The 19652-nt window shown below is 44.5% G+C and overlaps 1 protein-coding gene across 1 annotated transcript in view; it reads left to right on the forward strand.

Moving 5' to 3' along the window:
• FAT3 (FAT atypical cadherin 3) overlaps positions 1 to 12743 on the forward strand; it is a 634426-nt gene extending 621683 nt beyond the window's left edge. The window contains exons 24-29 of the mRNA XM_045191687.3: positions 1689 to 1842; positions 3664 to 4319; positions 7302 to 7415; positions 9467 to 9526; positions 10106 to 10141; positions 10769 to 12743. Of these exons, the coding sequence (XP_045047622.2) occupies positions 1689 to 1842; positions 3664 to 4319; positions 7302 to 7415; positions 9467 to 9526; positions 10106 to 10141; positions 10769 to 11391 (1643 nt within the window). The 3' untranslated portion in view covers positions 11392 to 12743. The remainder of the gene's footprint in view (positions 1 to 1688; positions 1843 to 3663; positions 4320 to 7301; positions 7416 to 9466; positions 9527 to 10105; positions 10142 to 10768) is intronic.
• The last annotated feature ends 6909 nt before the right edge of the window (positions 12744 to 19652 follow it).

Genomic DNA, 19652 nt, shown 5'->3' on the forward strand with positions numbered 1-19652 from the left:
AGTGAGGATGGTTCATGGAGGAAGTAAATATGATGTGCTCATTGGATGCTGAGACCCACAATCACCCTTCCTCTACCACCACCCAGTCCCCCAAACAATTAGAAGTCAGGCCTTTGCCCTCCCTCTGGGAAGATGACAATAGCAACTACTGGAGAAAGTGACCCAGTCACAGGTACTGGCACAGTATCATGGCTAATAAGCCCCACGCAGATGCTTAGAAACTTTCCATCAGATTTCTAGTTTTTACCACCCCTATATGAGCTGATAAGCCAGGATTACCAGACAAGGAAGGAAATCCTCTAACTCAGAAGTTGGAATTTATTAAGGTTCTCCAGAGAAACAGAACCAATAGGATGGATGGATGGATGGGTGAAGGGATGGATGGATTTTAAGAAATTGGCTTACAGGATTGTAGGGGCTGGCAAGTCTGAAATCTATAGGGCTGGCGAGCAGCCTGGAAATTTACATAAATAGTTAATTTTCTAGTCTTGAATTTGAAATTCTCAAGCTGAAAACTCAGGCAAGATTTCTATTGTACTCTTGAGTCAGAATTCCTTCTCAAGGCCTTCAACAGAATGGACAAGACCTACCCTCATTATGGACGGTAATCTGTTTTACTTAAAGTCAGTTGATCGTAAGTGTTAATCACATCCACAAATGCTCTCACAGCAACATCTGGAGTAGCGTTTGACCAACAGCTGGGCTCCATAGCCTAATCAGTCTGACAAAAAATTTACCATGACAGAAACCAAAACCCAGAAGCAGAGAAAAGCAACTTGGAGGAAACTATGCAGGGAGAAAACTTCATAAAAATATGATTAATGTCATCCTGCCCATACGTCTCAGTTAGTTGGAGTGTTGTCCCATATGACAAAAGATTGAGGGTTTGATTCAAGTCAGGGCACAAACCTAGGTTGCAGGTTTGATCCTCGGTTGAGGTGCATATGGGAGGCAACTGATCAATGTTTTCTCTCTGTCTCTCTCTCTCTCTCCCCTTCCTCTCTCTCTGAAGTCAATGAACATATCCTCAGGTGAGGGTTAAAAATATTATTAATATCTGCAGAGAGATAAGAGAAACCAGGTCACATATACACTTGAGGAACCAAAACAACTTTGGATTTCTATAAAGTAACTTGGAGGGAGTTGCTTAGAATTCCATATACAACCTAACTATCAAATAAGGTGTAAGGGTGGAATAAAGATACACCCAGCTATGCAAGGTCTCACAACAGTTACCTTTTATAAACAAACCACTTCTCAAGCAGCTACTGTAGAATGTGTCCTAACGACAAGAGGGTGATACCTGCTTATGATAAACTCCTATCCGAAAACACCCTGTCTTGTGAAATAGTAGTGTGTTGGGGAAAGCACCTCCCTCCCCATCCCGCTCTCTGTTCTTGGAATCTTGGGTGTTCCTTGGGTGCCTCTTACCATTCTCACTATCATTCAATTATGTGATTAATTAGGTGAATTTTTATGGACTAGTGGGAGATCCAAATTATTATTCCCATTTTTGTGAAAAGCTGTGTTCCAACTTCAAAATAACCAACTTACTGACCATCGTTGGGAGTTGGGATCTGCCTTTGATTAGGTTCAGAAGGAAATGAGGAGGACGTGTTATAGCCGAGTCCGAGCGCTCTGAGCGTTACCAGCGGCACCGTGGCTTATGAGGTCCTCTGTTTCCCCAGGCTATCAGTGTACATGTCTCTCACAGTTCACCGGGAGAAACTGTGAATCCGAGATCACAGCCTGCTTCCCAAACCCTTGCCGGAACGGAGGCTCCTGCGACCCCATAGGAAATACTTTCATCTGCAGTTGCAAAGCTGGGCTCACTGGAGTCACGTAAGTGAGATTGTTCAAGCCGTTATGCGATTTCTTGCTGCTAGGAGAACAAAACAGAAAACAACTAACTGCGAGGAAATCTTAACCGACGATAGGACGGGCAAAGGGTTCATATCGTTATATAAAGAGCACTTAGAAGTGACTACAATGTTAACAGGGATTATCACTAGGTAATGGGGCTATGGGTAATTTATATACTTTCTAATTCTCTAAATTTTCAAATTTTTATATAATTACTGTGTGTCCTGTAAGCAAGAAAACTGTTCTTTTAAAGAAAGTCATCTCTGCCCGCTAGTATTTCCAGTGTAATTCTGAGGCAGACATACTACCCTTTTCTTCAGAATTCCTTAAGTGGACCCTACTGCTTAGCATTTTATGATCATTCTGAGAAAATAAACCTTACCCTTCCTTTGCATTGCCCACCCCCACCCCAAAATAGGAAAATTAAAGTGTTAGATGAATAGAAAGGGAGTATTTTAAGTTTTTAGTGAAGTGCCACTTTCACTCATGCTTGATGGCTTTAAAAGTGTGTGTGTGTGTGTATTTATATATAAAATCTCAAGCAAGTGATACCCCAATTACAGATCAGTCTCATATTCATTAAAGCAAATCTTCCAAAGACTTTACCAGGAAATACTTAACCAACTTTGGATTGTTGGATGTAATTTAAAGTAATAAAGCTGCATTTATTTTTAAATACTCTGTGTTTCTGACTAATTTTCAACTGACCTGGTTTCAATCTGTTCAAATTAGGGACATTTGACTACATTTTACAAAATGGATTACCAGAAACATAGGTAGGTGATGAGCCCTTTAAGTGAATATAGCAGAACAATTGCTGAAATAGAGAAAAGTGAAAGAAAAATGGTCTGTGTGCTCGAATAATTTTAAACTAAGAAATAGTAAGATTTAAATGTTTGCCCTATGATTATATTCAAAGCAAGTCATGGATTGCCTTAAAGAGAATAAACTTAATTTAATTATTTTCCACTACAATGTTTTAGTCAATTTTTTTCCTGGTAGTCTGCATTAGCATTAGCTTTTAATATAAGAAGCACAGAATCCAGAAGATATGTAAACATGTAGGCCTCCCCAAAATTACTCTAACCACTCCAGGAAAAGGTCAGAACTAAAGACTTCCTACTCTTGGGAAACTCTTTATAGAAATATGTAATTTTACAGAACTTTATCTGCAATTCTACAAAACCCCAAAGCTCCAAGAACAGACAGGATTGAGGATAAATTAGTGGCAAACTAATTTGGTGCCCAAAACAGCCAAAGCCACTCTGAGGCTATGTCTAAGTCTTTATTTCTTTCATTGAGTGTGAATATCCATATGTTTTGCTGTTGAAACACGGGCGTATTTGGACCCATAGGTCCTATGCCTGCACCAATTCCTGGAGTGAGGATGTGTATTTTACATAATATGAAAGATATATACTATGTGCCACTTCTAAAATTGCAAAATTTTAAATTCTGAAGTTCATCAGGCCCCAAGGATTTGGAAACCAGTAACCTCTTCAGCAGCATCTATTCTTTCTCTTTCTGCTCCTTCTCTTCTCTCCCAAGACGGCCTTTCCCTTGCTCCCACCAGGGTAGGGTCAGACTATCTGGGAAGATGGGTGGGAGAAATGTCTCAGTGCTGCTAACCACTGCGGCCGCCTGCTCGTGCTCACACACGCCATCACACCATTTGCGCGGTGCTTCATGTGCCCTTTAGGTGCTTAGTTTTCTTTTAAAGAAGTCAGTTTTAAATCAAGCTCCAATATATACAGGCCTGCTGTTTGAAAGGGGTGTGTATGTGTGTGTTTGGCCCTGAAGGTGTGAAGAGGACATCAACGAGTGTGAGCGCGAGGAGTGTGAGAACGGGGGCTCCTGCGTCAACGTGTTTGGCTCCTTCCTGTGTAACTGCACCCCGGGCTTCGTGGGCCAGTATTGCGGGCTGCGCCCCGTGGTGGTGCCCAACATCCAGGCCGGCCACTCCTACGTGGGGAAGGAGGAGCTCATCGGCATCGCCGTGGTCCTCTTCATCATCTTCATCTTGGTGGTCCTCTTCATTGTCTTCCGCAAGAAGGTCTTCCGCAAGAACTACTCCCGCAACAACATCACACTGGTGCAGGACCCCGCCACGGCCGCCCTGCTCAACAAGAGCAACGGCATCCCGTTCCGGAACCTGCGGGGCGGCGGGGACGGCCGCAATGTCTACCAGGAGGTGGGGCCCCCCCAGGTGCCCGTGCGCCCCATGGCCTATACCCCGTGCTTCCAGAGCGACTCCAGGAGCAACCTGGATAAGATCGTGGACGGACTGGGCAGTGAGCACCAGGAGATGACCACCTTCCACCCCGAGTCCCCACGCATCCTGACCGCCAGGCGGGGTGTGGTTGTGTGCAGTGTGGCCCCCAACCTCCCAGCCGTGTCGCCCTGCCGCTCTGACTGCGACTCCATCCGCAAGAATGGCTGGGATGCAGGAACAGAGAGTGAGTAGGCACTATGGCGTCATTACTGATCCCTCTGTCATTCACGGGGAAGCCGCAGGTGTGGGGGCACGTGAGAAGGGAATTAGGGAAGGGAGAGAGAACCCACAGGGACACAGCACACATCATGACATGTTGTGGCATCGAGTGTTCACATTTCTGCCTGGAAAAATCGCTCTGGGTCTTACCGCCGATTGCAGATGGGGAAAATGAGGCTCTGAGAGCATCATAAGGTGCCCATCCATGGTCTCGAAGCTAGTAAGAGTCTTTATTTATTTATTTATTTATTTATTTATTTTAACCTTGTTTTTATTGTTGACACTATTACAGATGTTCCCATTTCCCCCACTTTGCCCACCTCCACACAGTCCCCAGCCCCCCTTCCCTCTAGCCATCACCACACTGTTGTCTGTGTCCATGGGTTACACATATATGTTCTGAGGCTAATCCCTCCCTGTTCTCTCATCCAGTCCCTCCTCCCCCCACCCCTGACATCTATCAGTCTGTTTCATGGTAAAGGGTGATAAGAGGTGCTCCAATCCAGGGTTGCCAAATTCTAAAACCCATGCTCATCTCACGGTACTGCCCCACTGAAGCAAAGTGAGCAGCGTAGCTGCCCGAGTGACACACAGAAAGTGTGCTCTGGGAGGCCAGGAGAAGAGAGTGTGGCCAGCCTTATGGACTGAGAACTTGAGAAGAGCAGAAGGACATTTCTGGATCATGGTGGGATTATAGGTCTGGAGAAAGAAGGGCCTTCCACGTGATCAGAAGAAAAGCAAGTCATTCTATTTGACTGGAATGCGGGGTCCAGTCAAAACTAGACTGAATGTGAAACTAGAGGGTGGACCGCAGGTGGGAGAAGTGGGCTAGGCCAGGTGGTGGTGCTTCCCACCTGCTGGTGTCTTGCAGCAGTGTTCTAGACAAAGGGAAGAGCCGCAGGCCCAAAGGCCCTGGGGCAGGAAAGACCTTCACGTGTTGAAGAACGTGGAGGAGATCAATGTAGCTGGAGCTCAGTGAGCACAAGGGAAGAGTAGGTTCATTTTAACAGCAAGACTAGTGCGTGTTTTTGAGCAGGTGAGTGCCATAATCTAATTTACATTTTAAAAAGATGGCTCTGTTCCTTGGAGAAGAGACTTAACATGAGCAAAGAAAGAAGGAAGCAGAGAGACTAATTAGGTGGCATCTAGGAACATGTAGGTGGGAGATGGTGATTGTTGCCCCTGCCCTGACATCAGTGGGATGAAACTAAGACAAGCTCCCTTGTCGCCTACAGCTTTTCATCAGGCCGAATAGCTTTCGTCTGAGTAGCAGGGTTGCCCTGCGACCATGATATGTGTTGGGGTAGAGGGTAGGGGGAGAGGCAGATTTCTAATGAAGCTAAAGAGCCTGTATGGCTGAGGAGATAATGGGTGCCTTCGCGGAGGAAGGAGGCTGTGCGCGTGGGTGAAATTTGGGTAGGAAACTGATGAAGAGGGCCTTCCAGAAGCAGGAAGTATCTGGATCCGTGGAGAGGACACATGGGGGTGTCTGGCTCTTTTTCTGGAGGCACACTTATGTTTTGAACGTTCACCATAAATATATTCTCTCTCAAATCATCGGTAAAGTTAGGCTTTACCAAAGCCTTGTCAATCACTGGCTAAAGGAAAGGCTCTTTTTTATTTAACAATGTAAAAAAATGGGGTTTGAATGAATGGAGGAGTGGAGAAAGCAGTTTGACGCACAGCCCTATATTCACCAGTGCAGACCATTTGTCGATTCTTCCCCTGTGTTTAGGCCTAAGCCTGGTGCCCACTTTGTGCTTTTCCGAGGCACATGGTCATATTCTCTGTGGTGTGGTTGTTGGGAGGCAAGTTCCTCCCTGGTGTCTCTCTCCATTTACATCCGTTGTTTATCCGACTGATCATTTGGCTGTGTCTTTAGCATCTGACAGCAGATGCAGAGCCACTGTCCGCTGCTGGCATCACCCATAGTGGAAGGAACAGGGATTTCTCCAGCCACAAACAGGAACAACTTTTTCCTTAATCACAAATCACGTTTCTTTGTACCGTCACGTTGCGTGATGATTTGAAGCTTTTCCTAGTGATCATTTCCATCCACCCACTTGTAATGTGGCAGCTTTATTCTGGGAATCTACCTCAAGCCCGTACTAGCATTTTCCCCCAAAGTATTATTGGGTTTTTATTGAATACATTTCTTTCTTTGTTAAGCAAGGCAGTTAGCTGGCGAAACAATCTCTAGGTGGCTAATTCATTTTCCACTTGACAGTTTTCAAGATATGGGTTGTTTTTATTGCTTCCTTTAGTCCATCACGTAAGAAACAAGAGGGCAGCCCTGGGGAGGGGGGAGCGGTTTAGTCTGCATTCGTATCTTTGTGTGACAAAGAGGGAGGCAGTGTGTGGGTTAAGGGCACTTCCCTACTACTGCTAACCGCCTCTCACCTGAGTGCAGACACTGTCATTCCCAAAAGTGGGGTGACACTGCCCTCTAGAAGGCAGTACTGAGAACACCACTCGCTCCACAGAGATGTGGTTAGATGAAGTTAGGATAAATGTAATGGCATTCTTGCCTATAAAATATTTATACCCCTATTTGAAAAGTAATCTCATTTAACCTGGTGTTGACACCACATCAGTCCATGTAAATGATTTAAATGAACTCTGAATGGCAAGGAGCAACCCAGACACTTCATCCTCATTTCACTCTTCACTTAGGCTTCGCTTTGAGGAGGGAACTGCTACTTTCGGCTGTCAGCTATTTGGAAGCTCATTTACCACGGGTTAAGGGTTTTGTATCCATAATGTAAATCACTTGATTGACAGATGGACCTTTGCCCCCAGTGGCACAATCAATTCTCCATCGGGGAGCTAAATTATTTTCTCTGAGCAAATGGAAGAGCTCTGAGAAGTGAACTCTGGGGTGGCAGGGCTGCAAATACACACAAGGTAACCAAAGTCATTTCTGCTTGTTCTCTGTCTGTCCATGAAGACAAAGGAGTCGAAGACCCGGGAGAAGTGACCTGCTTTGCAGGCAGTAATAAAGGCAGCAACTCTGAAGTTCAGTCCCTGAGCTCCTTCCAGTCAGATTCTGGTGACGACAATGGTAAGAAGTTATGGATTTGATCCCCTGGGGTGGCTTCTGCCTCCTGTGCCGTCAGTCAGTGGTTGAGAGGAAGGTGATGTGACCAGTTTCGTTTCTGGCCCTGCTCATGGGCTCTCACGCATGTTCACCAGGTTTTCGGGTGGCTCCACTGTTGGGTGTCATTGCGGAAGGAGGTTCTGTTGGGCTGCAGCTGCGAGCAGGCCCAGGGATCTGGTCAGAGGCTGACAAGGCTCCCCTGGACCTCTAGCAATGCGTCCTCGATTTGGTTCATGATGGAAGTGCTTATCCCAAACAGTGTTCTCCAGCACACTGTAGTTTACATATATATTTTGAATTTTACTAATGATTACCTCTTCACTCTACATCCAACCTCCATATTATTAGAAGTAAGTTCAGAGGCAACACATCCTTCCCACGGAAGTGACATCTTCATTCATTTGAAACCCCTTTGTGACCATTTGCTGCCATGGCCTTTGAAGAATCTATTGATTACTATGGATCAGCTCCTTACAAAAATGCACACAAACACCCAAAATGCTGCATACAATTGCACGTGGCTTGTGGACCTTTCCCTCTTATGAATTTATGTTAATGAAGAGGTTGCTGGACTGGATTTCCAGAGCTGAGGAACCAGTTTTGGAGGATGGGTTCGTCTCCTCAGGGCAGGGGAGGGTGGCAGAAACGGTTACAAGGCAGCAAGAGTGGTGAACCAAGAATTTCAAATTGTCATCCACAGAGATAGCCTCCCCTATGTCATTTTCCTGTTTCTAAGCAATTGGCAAAAATTGAGTATTTATTAATTTATGGAATTATTCAACCCATAAACCCTTGTTGAGTTTCTTCTGTGTGCTGAACCCAGCACTGGACATTGCGTACCCAGAAGCACGAAATGAAAACAACATTGTCTTTGCCCCCCAAGAAAATGCAGAACCAGGTGAGCTCGAAGGCCGTAGCAATCCCAGAAGTAAAATAGTCCACTTTCACCACCCCCACTCCCGAGTCACTTCCACACCCGAGACCCGGCACTCCTGGGAGCTGCAGAAGCCACAGCGTACCCGACTGGCTGGGGTAACAAACCCTGTAACAGTGGATTTGTTCTGGCCATTTTCAGAAGGTCAGGGGCATGCCTCCAGCTCTGTTGGCCTGGGTGCTCATTCCTCCTCTCATCCCCAACCAGAAGCAGAGCTGCCAATGGTTTGTGTTTTGTAGAGAAACAACTGAGAACAGATAGTTCCGAAACTCCGGGAAGCAGCTCCGGCGGTGATGCAGGGTTGACTCTTCTCATGGGCTCTGCCTGCTCTGTGTGCCCTAAAGTCACACACTCGGCCTTACAGGCTTAGCATTCTGGATCGGTGCTGACTAAAGCAGACAGTCTCAGGAAGATTCAGCAACTTGGTTTTAAACCTGAGTGCCTTGCCACAAGCTGCTGGCACCAGGTGCTAAGTCGGCTCATACAGAGCACAGAAATCACCTTCCGAGATCCTAACCATTTCAGAGGCCAAATGCTGACGTCTCTCTACACGTCACTGATGAGAGCTGGGCCTTGGGTCATTCTAGGCTTTGGGTGGTGTCAGGTGAGTGTGAAGCCATGAGTCCTGCAAGGTTATCCTCCATCATGACGTTTGGTTTGGAGCAGCATGGCTGACCAACAAAGAATTCCCTTCAGGAATAGTGAGGTCTTCTTGTAGAGCCTTTGGGAGTTACTAACGAGGAATTAGCATGAGCTTGATGAGCCATTGCCTTCCTAGATTGATTTCACTGGGCCATGAAGTGTGAATTTATCACCCAGCCATCCCTGCCCACCATGCCTTTCAGGAGGCCTGGCCCTAGATTTGCTGCCATTCCCCTTCTGTTCCCAGAATCCTGGGACCTCAGAAAAAAGTGTCCCCTGGATCACTGCCTAAAGACGATTGTGGGAAGGCTCCGGGTGTTTGCGTGCTGCACCGTCGTCGTGGTCATTATTGTTAAGAAAAATTAACGTATGTTTAAAATACATAACTAACCTGAAGCTGTCCTCCCCCTCCCTCCTGTCTTCTTTTCCTCGCCACAAGCATCCATAGTGACTGTCATTCAGCTTGTCAACAATGTAGTTGACACTATAGAAAATGAAGGTATTTACTTTTTTCTTCCATAGCATTTCTTTGTGTAAAGACTTACCCTTTTTGAAATATTACCTCCTTGTTACTTTGGACTAGGGGTGATTTTAATCAGCTGACAAGGGGGGATGGGTAGTAAAGGGGTGGTTTCAAAGGAGACACTGGATGTTTCTCTAGGTATTGGGGTGAATTTTAAAAGTTTACAGAAAATTGAGTTCATAATTTTTTTAAATATATGGGATGCTCTTTTTATAAAATTTCTTCCAAGAGAAGAGTACCCAATTACTTGGAATCCAGATTAATACTAAATTCATCCTTACAGTCAACATGTATTCATTGAGCACCTACTATCACCTGGGAACGCTTAAGAAATCATTCAAACCTACAATGTAATGAGGATTGATTTCCGTCAGGTAACTTATATTAGTGACATGATACAATTAGAGCCTGGCATAGGTGGGATTTATCTCTTTATTACCTAAATAGCCATGGGGAGAAATAGCAGCATGTTTGTAAGGCATCTAAAATGTTCTCTTTTGCCCGCTTCACATAGCTTGGATTGTCAGTCTTACCTCTCACTTTGTATTTAAACAGTGTCTGTCATGGATCAAGGGCAGAACTACAACCGAGGTGACGCTGCTACGCCCCCAGCATAGCATTTTACTTATGTGTTTTCAGTTGCTGAATTTGTTCTTGCCCCGTCCCTCTCCCTCCATCTATTCTGAGATTCTTTGGTCTGAAATTTGCATGTTCTAGGTGTCTTGTGAGCTTGGTATTGGAGGTGAGCACCCTGCCCACATCCCTCCCCAGCCACTCCCCTACCCATGCAGCTCATCCATCTGCGTGCATACCTCCCTGCCTTCTGTGGCCCACAGTACAGCTGATGCAGCTCTCTCTCTGTGAGCATGTCGCCAGCCTGACTCTTCACTTAGCGAATGGATAGGAAGAAAGAATGGGGGGAGGAGGTCCCAGAACTGTGTCTCCTCAGCATGCCCTCGCTGGCCATCTCTTATGGCGTGGCTGAGTATAAGGCTCTGCAGCACCCAGCCACCACCTCTCAGAGCTGACACCGCCTGTTCTCCCAGGGCCAGAGCATGGCTGGCCCCTGACCCGCCCTTGTAAGGAGCATGCACATGACTTGGCTTCTTAGGGTCTCTTGGATGTTAATTGCATGCCAGGTCCCTTCTCTGCTCCTTTCCAAACCCTCCCCAGCTCCAGCCTCGAGGAGATTAACTGTCATGGCTTTTTTACTCACAGCCTATCACTGGGACACCTCTGACTGGATGCCAGCGGCCCGCCTGTCGGACATAGAGGAGGTGCCCAACTTTGAGAACCAGGAGGGCGGGTCTGCACACCAGGGCAGCACGCGGGAGTTGGAGAGCGATTACTACCTGGGCGGCTACGACATCGACAGCGAGTACCCACCCCCTCATGAAGAGGAGTTCTTGAGTCAGGACCAGCTGCCCCCTCCCCTGCCAGAGGACTTCCCAGACCAGTACGAGACCCTGCCACCCTCCCAGCCTGTCTCACTGGCCAGCACACTGAGCCCAGACTGCAGGAGAAGACCCCAGTTCCATCCCAGCCAGTACCTCCCACCTCACTCATTCCCCAATGAAGCAGATTTGGTGGGCCCGCCTGCTGCTTGTGAATTTAGTACTTTTGCTGTGAACATGAACCAGGGCACAGAGACAGCAGGCCCAGCAGACAATGTGTCTCTATCCTTGCACAATTCCAGAGGCACCTCATCCTCAGATGTGTCAGCCAACTGTGGCTTTGACGATGCAGAAGTAGCCATGAGTGACTACGAGAGCGTGGGGGAGCTCAGCCTCGCCAGCCTTCACATTCCCTTTATTGAGACTCAACACCAGACCCAAGTGTAAGAGGACACGCCTCTGGTGCTTTGCACTGTTTGCTACAGAAGGAGACTGGCTGGGCTTGTGTCTGCATGGAGAGTAGGGTGTTGAACACGGAGGAATTGTGGTGTTTTCCACTAGGCACTTCTTCACAAGTCACACTGCTTCAAGCCAGCTTGACTCCAGTTGGGCAGAAAGGAAAGGCTCAGAACTTGTTTCTGAGAGGTGGCTGACAGCCCTTGCAGTATGTACGTGCGTTCAGGACCAAGAACGCTCACCAAGTTTCTAAAGGGGGAATAAATTTCACCCCCTAGGTTACACAGTTGCTCTCGTGTGGCTTCATGCAGGATTGCGCCCTGCAGAGTGTTACAGCATCAGTCCTTGCAGTATTAGTGACTGGCGACGAGCTAAGAGGCATGTGATGTTGAGCCAATGGGGGAAAGGGAAATGCTAGTTACCGTTGTCAGAAAAAGTTAGTCGCTTAGGCAAAAGGAAAGAAAAAAAATATTATGAAACAAACAAGAAAATGGGCTGAAGCCTTTAAAGATCAACTTTATTTTTTATTATAAGCTGCCCAATTTTCAGCTATAAAATTAGGTTTAGGTAACATGTTTAGTATGCTTAGTTATTTTTGTTTATTTGTGTTAAGCATCCAATATAATACAGTTGGGTTTCATGATCTTTGAGAAAGGTGTAATGAAGAGGAATAAGAGGGTATGTGGGTTCCATTTTGTGGGGTGGGGACGTTAATATTGTTCAAACATTAGAAAGACTGTGGTTATCTGCTTCCAGTCGACAGGCCTGGCTTCAGCTACAACTATACCACCACTGCAGAAACTGACTTTCGTTCAGAGAAGCAGGAAATAAAAGAAAACAAATAGCACTTTGGTACTTTGTTCTCTAGAATGACACATATTTAGAGGTTTAAGCAGAACCCACAAATTTAGAAAAAATAAAATACAACGTTTTCCAAGTTTTCAGCCAGATAGTCACAATTCTCGATAATGCAAATAAAATAAGAGTATTGTTCTAAATTGGTTAGCATCATCACTATAAATGCAGCTACGTTTTTTAAAAGAAGAAAGTAGCTTAGTTCTTGTGTGTGAATTACGATGGTGTGTGTGTCGGCTGATGCACAAAGGTGTGCTCACGCTCAGTAAGGCTGCTCCTGAGGAACGCTCACTGCGAGTTTCAGGCTGTGGACTCTTTGAAAATGCTGCCTGCGAGGCAGGCCTTCCATTTTCTCTGATCTCTGCGATGTCAGAGAAACACCAAATGCCATATTTTACTCCAGTTCAACTAACTTTATTTTGATACTGCCATTTATATTAACTTAAAGCAAAACTGTGCTTTAAAAAAAAAAAAAAAGCAGTATTTTGTTATCATTTTCCAGAACTAAACTCTTATTTGAAAAATGTGTAATGTTTAATTACACGCTGGGGTTCTCCTCTGACATGTGGACTTTGGCCGTCAGTTTCCAAAATTGACAAGGGAATCATTCCACTGGAAACACAGTAACTCAATACTGGAAGCTCAAATTTGACAAGTTGAGTGACTTTCCTCTTTTGCTTCAATCAGATTGTGGTTGCACGTGCAGTGGCCATGGTGAATAAATGTATATTTGCACTAGCTGCTTAATGAGCAAATCCGTGTCCACGGTTTCCGATGACTGTGGCATCAGAGTGTCACCGTGCTGCCCCGAGTCTGTGTGTCCCCCACTCGATCATGTTTTCAGTTGTTTTGCTTGTGTTTAATCCACTTCTCTGCGGGAGTCAGTGTTTCTGAAGTTTGTCCTTAAAGAAATTTCTTTTCGTCGTCAAGCTTCCTGAGTACACAGAAACAATTCCCAGTTTTCAGCTTCTCTTCTTTTCCTGTCTCTTGGTTAGACCTACTCATGGAAGCGTCATGTGCACTGTGGTCTTGAAATCAATGCATTTCACTAAGGCTGCTTTTGAGGATAAAATCTTTGGTATTTTTCTTTTGTAAGAAGCACATTTGCAAAATCATGGAGAAAATGACAAACTAATGGTCTAGAATAGAATCACTGCTACACTTTTGATAATGCAATGTCATAAAAACCATCAAAGTAAAACCAACAATTCATTGCTTGCCCCCAGGAAATATTAGAACAAGATTAATGCCAGTGAGTCACTATTGCTTACACAGCATCTCCTCCGGGGAGAGCGCCTGACTGGCACAGTAATGAAGGAATAAATAGATCCTAATGCAGTTGTGAAGCCACCGGAGCAAACCGTGCCCTCCCTTGGCTCTGACCCATATAAAATACCTCTTTCTTCAGGATACCTTCCCCTGGTTTTCTGCAGAATAGCTCTGCCCCTAAACACACACCAAACAAGCATGTGCTGTTATATTTTGATTCCTTACCCTTTAAATATTGTATCTTTTTACTTTGGGGAAAATTAGACTTCTCTGTAGATTATGAGGTTTTCAGGCAGGCCAAGATGGAACTAGGTGGGATGTCTGCTGATATGAAGATCTGGAAGGGTCATTGAGATCTGTGTGTCCAACCCTCTTATTTTTATAAAAAGAGGAAACACACCCAAAGTGGGGAAAGCACTTGCCCAAGCTCACATAGGGAGTCAAGTAGCTGAACACCCGTGTGGCAATGATTCTTTCTATTTAACATTGTTCACCACCGAACTCCCCCGGGCGTGTTATCTGCTGGACCTCTGACTTCCCACCACCATTCCTTTGGAAAATGCTAGAGATCATGGATGCCATTTCTTTGGAAGCCTCACCATCTCATGATTTCTAGCAGCCCCACTAGGAAGGGTGCAGTTGCAGAATTCACACATGTCTTTGGACATATATCAAAATGCTGCTTTTACCAAATGAATGTTTTCTAAAATGAGGATGGAATGATAATTACAGAATGGAACTCAGACTAGTCATCAATTATGGTGAAACTTTGTTTATAATATTACCAACTGGTTGCATTTTTGTTTTTCCTTCCCCCCCGCCCCACCACCAGTTCTGATGTTTGTTCCTACCCCCTCCAGTGTAATGAACCACATGGAAAATATTTAAGCCAATTAGTGTTTTTCCTTTTTTTCCTACATGTATGCGGCACCTCCCGGAAGCCATTCTCTGCAGCCTGTTGTAAGCACTTTACCTGTATTGCACACTTTCTGGCTAAGTCGGCAGTGGAGAGACTATTGACCTTTGTCATATGTAAGCAGAAGCTCTGGGGCTGTAATAGTAGGTGTTTATTCCATTTCTCGTATGAGCATTTTGCTGCTGAGTTTCATTCCATGCCAACTTTCCACATGCTCATGTCATGAAGCATCATTGTAGAAGACTTAGTGATAGCAATAGGCCAAGTCCATGCACTTGAGGTTTGCCCTATCAGAATCGGTGTGAAGGTGCGTGAAGGAATTTATGCTGCATCCCTGGAAGTTCCTTGGGACTTCCCTTAGGTATTACTAGCACAGCCTGGAAAAAAAGCAAGTAAGTGATACACACACACACACACACACACACACACACACACGCCATCAGCCAACTCCTACTTACTTCCACACCACTCCCCCACTAATGCAGTGTCTACATAGTCAAAGTCAGAGGAATTGAGAAAGGAGATAACAAAATAAATCATGTCAGGTCCAGAAAACACTTTCATGGGCGATAATTCAGGAAGATCTAGTGTTCACTTTGCAAGGGTTGCCCAGATAATTGCCTGTTCTCTCTCCTCTGCTGCCCTTCCGGTACTCAGATATTGATAAAGTGATTAGGCTTTTATGTTTTATGTTTTTACCTTCAAAACCCAGGACATGGGGACTTGAAAAGGCATTTCTTCAGCGTCCCCATTTTGTGTGGTCTGTGAGAGGATGGTTATGTGTTTTTCCTGGTTTCTGTCCTGCAGCGTCCGACTGCACGTCATTCGGGTGGAAATCCACAGCGTCTTTAAGCTTCTGGTTGTATAATTCCAGGGTTTAAAGCCCCCATTTGTGGGTTTGGCATCAGTTAATATTTAGCCAGCTGGCTAAGAGATAGGAAAAGAATAAGATTTTCTTTCCTTATGTAATAATGAAAAGCAATAATTACAAGTATGTACTATTACACAAAGGCCATAATAAGTCTCTTCCAATGTTCAGGATGCACTAGAGAATCGTATAGTCACTTGGAGCGTGTCTGGACCGGTGAGTGTGTACTGCAGTGCCCTTCCAGCAAACAAAGACCTGAGTCGCTACGATTTAACCATTTTATAAGCCCATACTACTGCATTTGGGGAAGTGACAAACGTGTTGGGAAATGGAAGCAGTTCTTTTTAAGCACTGTACCAGAGAGATTGTCTTGTATATTTACCTGTTGCAAACAGGCTGGTTTGTAAAAGATGTATGTTTTGGTGTTTAAAATGTTTATAAAATTGTATATAATGGTTTCAATTTTCCAAGCTTTTGTAGATACTGTATTTGATGCCTATCAGGATGCTTTAATTTGGGGGGTCGAATACACTTCTAAGTCATCCATGCTGTTGTTGGTCTGCAAACTTTTGAGGTAACTACACACACCTACAAAAAGGATTTTACATTTGAAAATGGTGTTTTTTAATCATTTCAAAATGTACTGTAAACTTTCTTTGGTTCTACTGTTTTCACTTAACTTTCTCTGTTTTCAAGAAAATGTTTTCTATTGACATTTTTTAAATGAGTGTGTTTTGCCCAGTTACTAAGTACCTGATATCTATGCCATTTCAGATTCAGAATGAAATATATCACTTCTTCACACACATGTGTAATCCCCTAAACTTGCACACGCCTCTCACACCAAACCTTATGCAAAGGGGAAAGCTAACACTTAGAGTGGATCTTGTCCCTTATGGAAAGGGATTGTTTCTGCGTATATTGCTGTTGGCAGTATTACTCTGGTGTTCTTTTTCTAAAAAAAAAATGAAAGAAAAACAAAAACAACAAAAAAAAGACAGCCAAAAACTCAACAGTGTACAGGTTTATAACTTACAAAATTTGGTGGTTAAAACAAATTTTCAAGTAAAAAGGAAAAAATGAAACTAGCAATTGTGTTGACTCTTCTTAAGTGTTTCCTTTTTTTGTCTTCAGTTACAGCCACTGCTCACGTGGCACTTGGGCAGTCACACTCCACAGGGCGCACTGGTTTTTTTCAGGGACTTCTTACCTCCAGAAAGACTTCTACTGGTTCCAGTGTGCACGTGCTGGAATCTGGCGCAGCTTCTTACTGCCCACATACCCTGTGGGGCTTTTCTCTGATCAAAATGAAAACAGTGCTGGAGACTAGGACACAAGAGGGCCATCGAGTTCCACCTCTGCAGAAATCTCTCCTCAACACAACCCCACACCTTCAAGGCGGCTTCTTCAGTACTCCTCTCCCTCTGAATGAATGAATGAGTGAATGAATGAATGAATGACTAAATCCAGAAGTTTGGGATATGGTTACCACTTGAGTTTTCCTCCAAATGGCTTTAGAAAATTTTCTACAGAGTGAAAGTCAAAATACATACAGGAGAAGTTGTGGGAGGGACACAGTGAGCTTTTGAAGAAGAAGCGAAATCACAGTAAGTTAGCTTGAGACCAGGGAGAACTCCAGAAGGGGGAGGGAATGTCTGCCCAGCCTTGGTGAGGGAGAGCCAGGACGCACTGTGAGAAGGACCCTGTCTGAGGACCAGCAACACAGAGTCCCCTTCTCTGGGCTGCTGGCTGTCATTAGAGTGCGCCCTGGCTGGGCTGGCAGCAGAAGTGTCCCTGCCCCGCCCTGAGCAAGATTCTGGAGCCACTTGCTGAAGCATGGCCCCTGGGTACGCACTTGATTTCTTGAAATCCTTGCCGTGCTGGCAGTTACGTGTGCTACAACCCTCCGATCACCTGTCCATCCCCACAGTGGCATGCGGGCAAATGCTTAATGCCCAGATAAAAAAGGGGGAGCACCAGTTTGTTGCATCTGCCAATTTCTGTGATGTTAGTACTCGTATCATGGCTGATTTCAAACCACCAAGGCAATGTGAACCAGCTCCCAAAATTTCTGAGTCTAACGGTGGGCTCTCACAAGCCAGTAGGATCCACTTTCAGTGGATCACCGCCCGCCCCACCAAGACCATGAGCTACTTGAGTTGCATCCTCACCATCTTTGTTGCCCAGTTTCCCAGTATAATGCTGGCCTCCAAAAAGTTTTTGATTAAAAAAATCGTTAATGATGTCTCCAGCTAAATCCCCTTGATCTCATAAATCCTGCCTCATTTTGGTGAATTTAGTAACTGCAGTGAGAAAGATTTCAGGAGAGGCAGGTGTCGAAAATGCTAGAACTCTCCTGCCTTTCAACCCAACACTACAGTGATGTATTCATGAAAATACAGATGCCCATGTCTTTTATGTGGCCACCCTTATCAGAAAGAGAATTAATTTAAATCTCCATTCATACCGCAAAAATGGTAGAGCAACCCAGAGATGTCAATTAAGAAATAGCATTGGCACATTGGGGAAAAGGGAAGTCTTTTTATGTCAGTTTTCATTTTCTGCTGGTTCTTTGAGGTAAAAGGGCTGGTTCTAAGCTTAGAAATAGGTCTTTGTAGAAAGGTCATTTTCTTTCTCTGTGCCTGGGTGAGGGGTCGCAAGAGTACTCCCAGTTTTGATTCCCTGGGAAAACGCAGGACCTGGAATACAGTTGTGCTCGTGGCTGTTGCTAACCTGGGACGCTCATTAGACTTTCAGTCCCCATGGTTTTGTTCGAGTTTAGTCTCATCACTAACCTCTGCCTGGGGTGCCCCAGAACTCCAGACTCCTGGAAAGAATGCAGGTGTTCAGCATAAACAATACTGAAACAGTAGAAACACTCTCAAAATTCAACTTCCCATTCACTAGTCAAGGGCCAACCTGGTAAGCAGGCCTTACAGAGGATAGCATTGGGCCTCCTAGTCCCTGCATGATCCATCTGGAATTTCTGCCTGAAATTTCTACCTGCAATGGACACTTCCATTTGCCCAAACTCTCCGTAATCAACAGTCTCCACTCTCTGTGGACCATTCTGTGTGGTCTGTGTAGTACTACTCTCTTGTGGGGAACCAAAGGATCCAACCAACATAATTCTGCCAGAACATCCATAGGTGAATGCAATCTGGTCAATCAAACGATGCTATTCAAGGCTGATGTGAGCAAAAAGTATCATTTCCAGTAACTACTTCTGGATAACTTCTAGTTTTGGTGCATAATCTAATATTCCTTTTGAAGCATTTTGGCCCATTTCTCAGGATTCTTCCATTTTTGTCTCCATTCTTTCACTTTTAAATTCTAATTAATTTTCAGCCAATTATGCTGCTCTGTTTTTATTTAACAAAGAATATTTGAAGCAACAAAAACATCTAACAGTAAATGATAACTTAAAACAAAGTGGCACAACAATTAAAACAGCCTAAAAAGCAGAGCAGGAACAAGTGGCTTAGAAGTAGTAAATTCAAAAACTTTTTTAAAAAGTTTCTTTAATTCTTCTATTGCTCTTTCTCCCTGCCTTCCCTCTTTCTCTTTGTTTTCTTTCTTTCCTTCCTTCCTTCCTTCCTTCCTTCCTTCCTTCCTTCCTTCCTTCCTTCCTTCCATCCTTCCTTCCCCCCTTCTTCCTTCTTCTTTCCTTTCTTTCCAGAGAAGCACAAGATTATTACAAAAATGAGAAAATGAAGACAAGGAAAAGAAGATCATAATGAACTCCTATAGTTGTCTCCAAAAGTGATCAGCTAACAAAGACTCCCTTTGGATGTACATAAGCACATATGGAGATGGGGGCATTATATAAATGGATCCTATTTTATATACTGTCTTGAAAGTTGCTGTTTTGCCTTAACGATCTGTCTCAGATATCTTTGCAAGTTAGTGCTATAATCTTAATGACTGCATTGTTTTCTGTACTATGGTGATTCCATAATTTATTTATTTGTGCCCTTATTGATGGACTATTTTTGTTTGGACATTGCAGACAATGTCCCCACAAACAGGTGAGCACACATGTTAGGATTTCTGAAGAATAGGTTTCTGGAAGCAGAGTTTTCAGGTCGAATAATATGGCCATTTTTAAGAAAGAGCATTTCTCCTATTTTAATTGCCTTCAAAATGGCTTCATCAAAGAGTAACCCACAAACAGTTCCACACAGTATATAGCAACTATAGAGCTCACTCCACCAAGTGCATGGAACTGGCCCCGTATTCCACAAGTCATTCAGCATAGATTCTCAGGAGACCTGAGGCTGGGGACTGCTATGGCAACTTGCCTTCATCAAGAGAACTGACCTGTTAAGTCTCCACTTCTATGAA

Source organism: Desmodus rotundus, chromosome 5 (assembly GCF_022682495.2).
Source record: "Desmodus rotundus isolate HL8 chromosome 5, HLdesRot8A.1, whole genome shotgun sequence".
In the NCBI taxonomy this organism is placed as follows: Eukaryota; Metazoa; Chordata; class Mammalia; order Chiroptera; family Phyllostomidae; genus Desmodus; species Desmodus rotundus.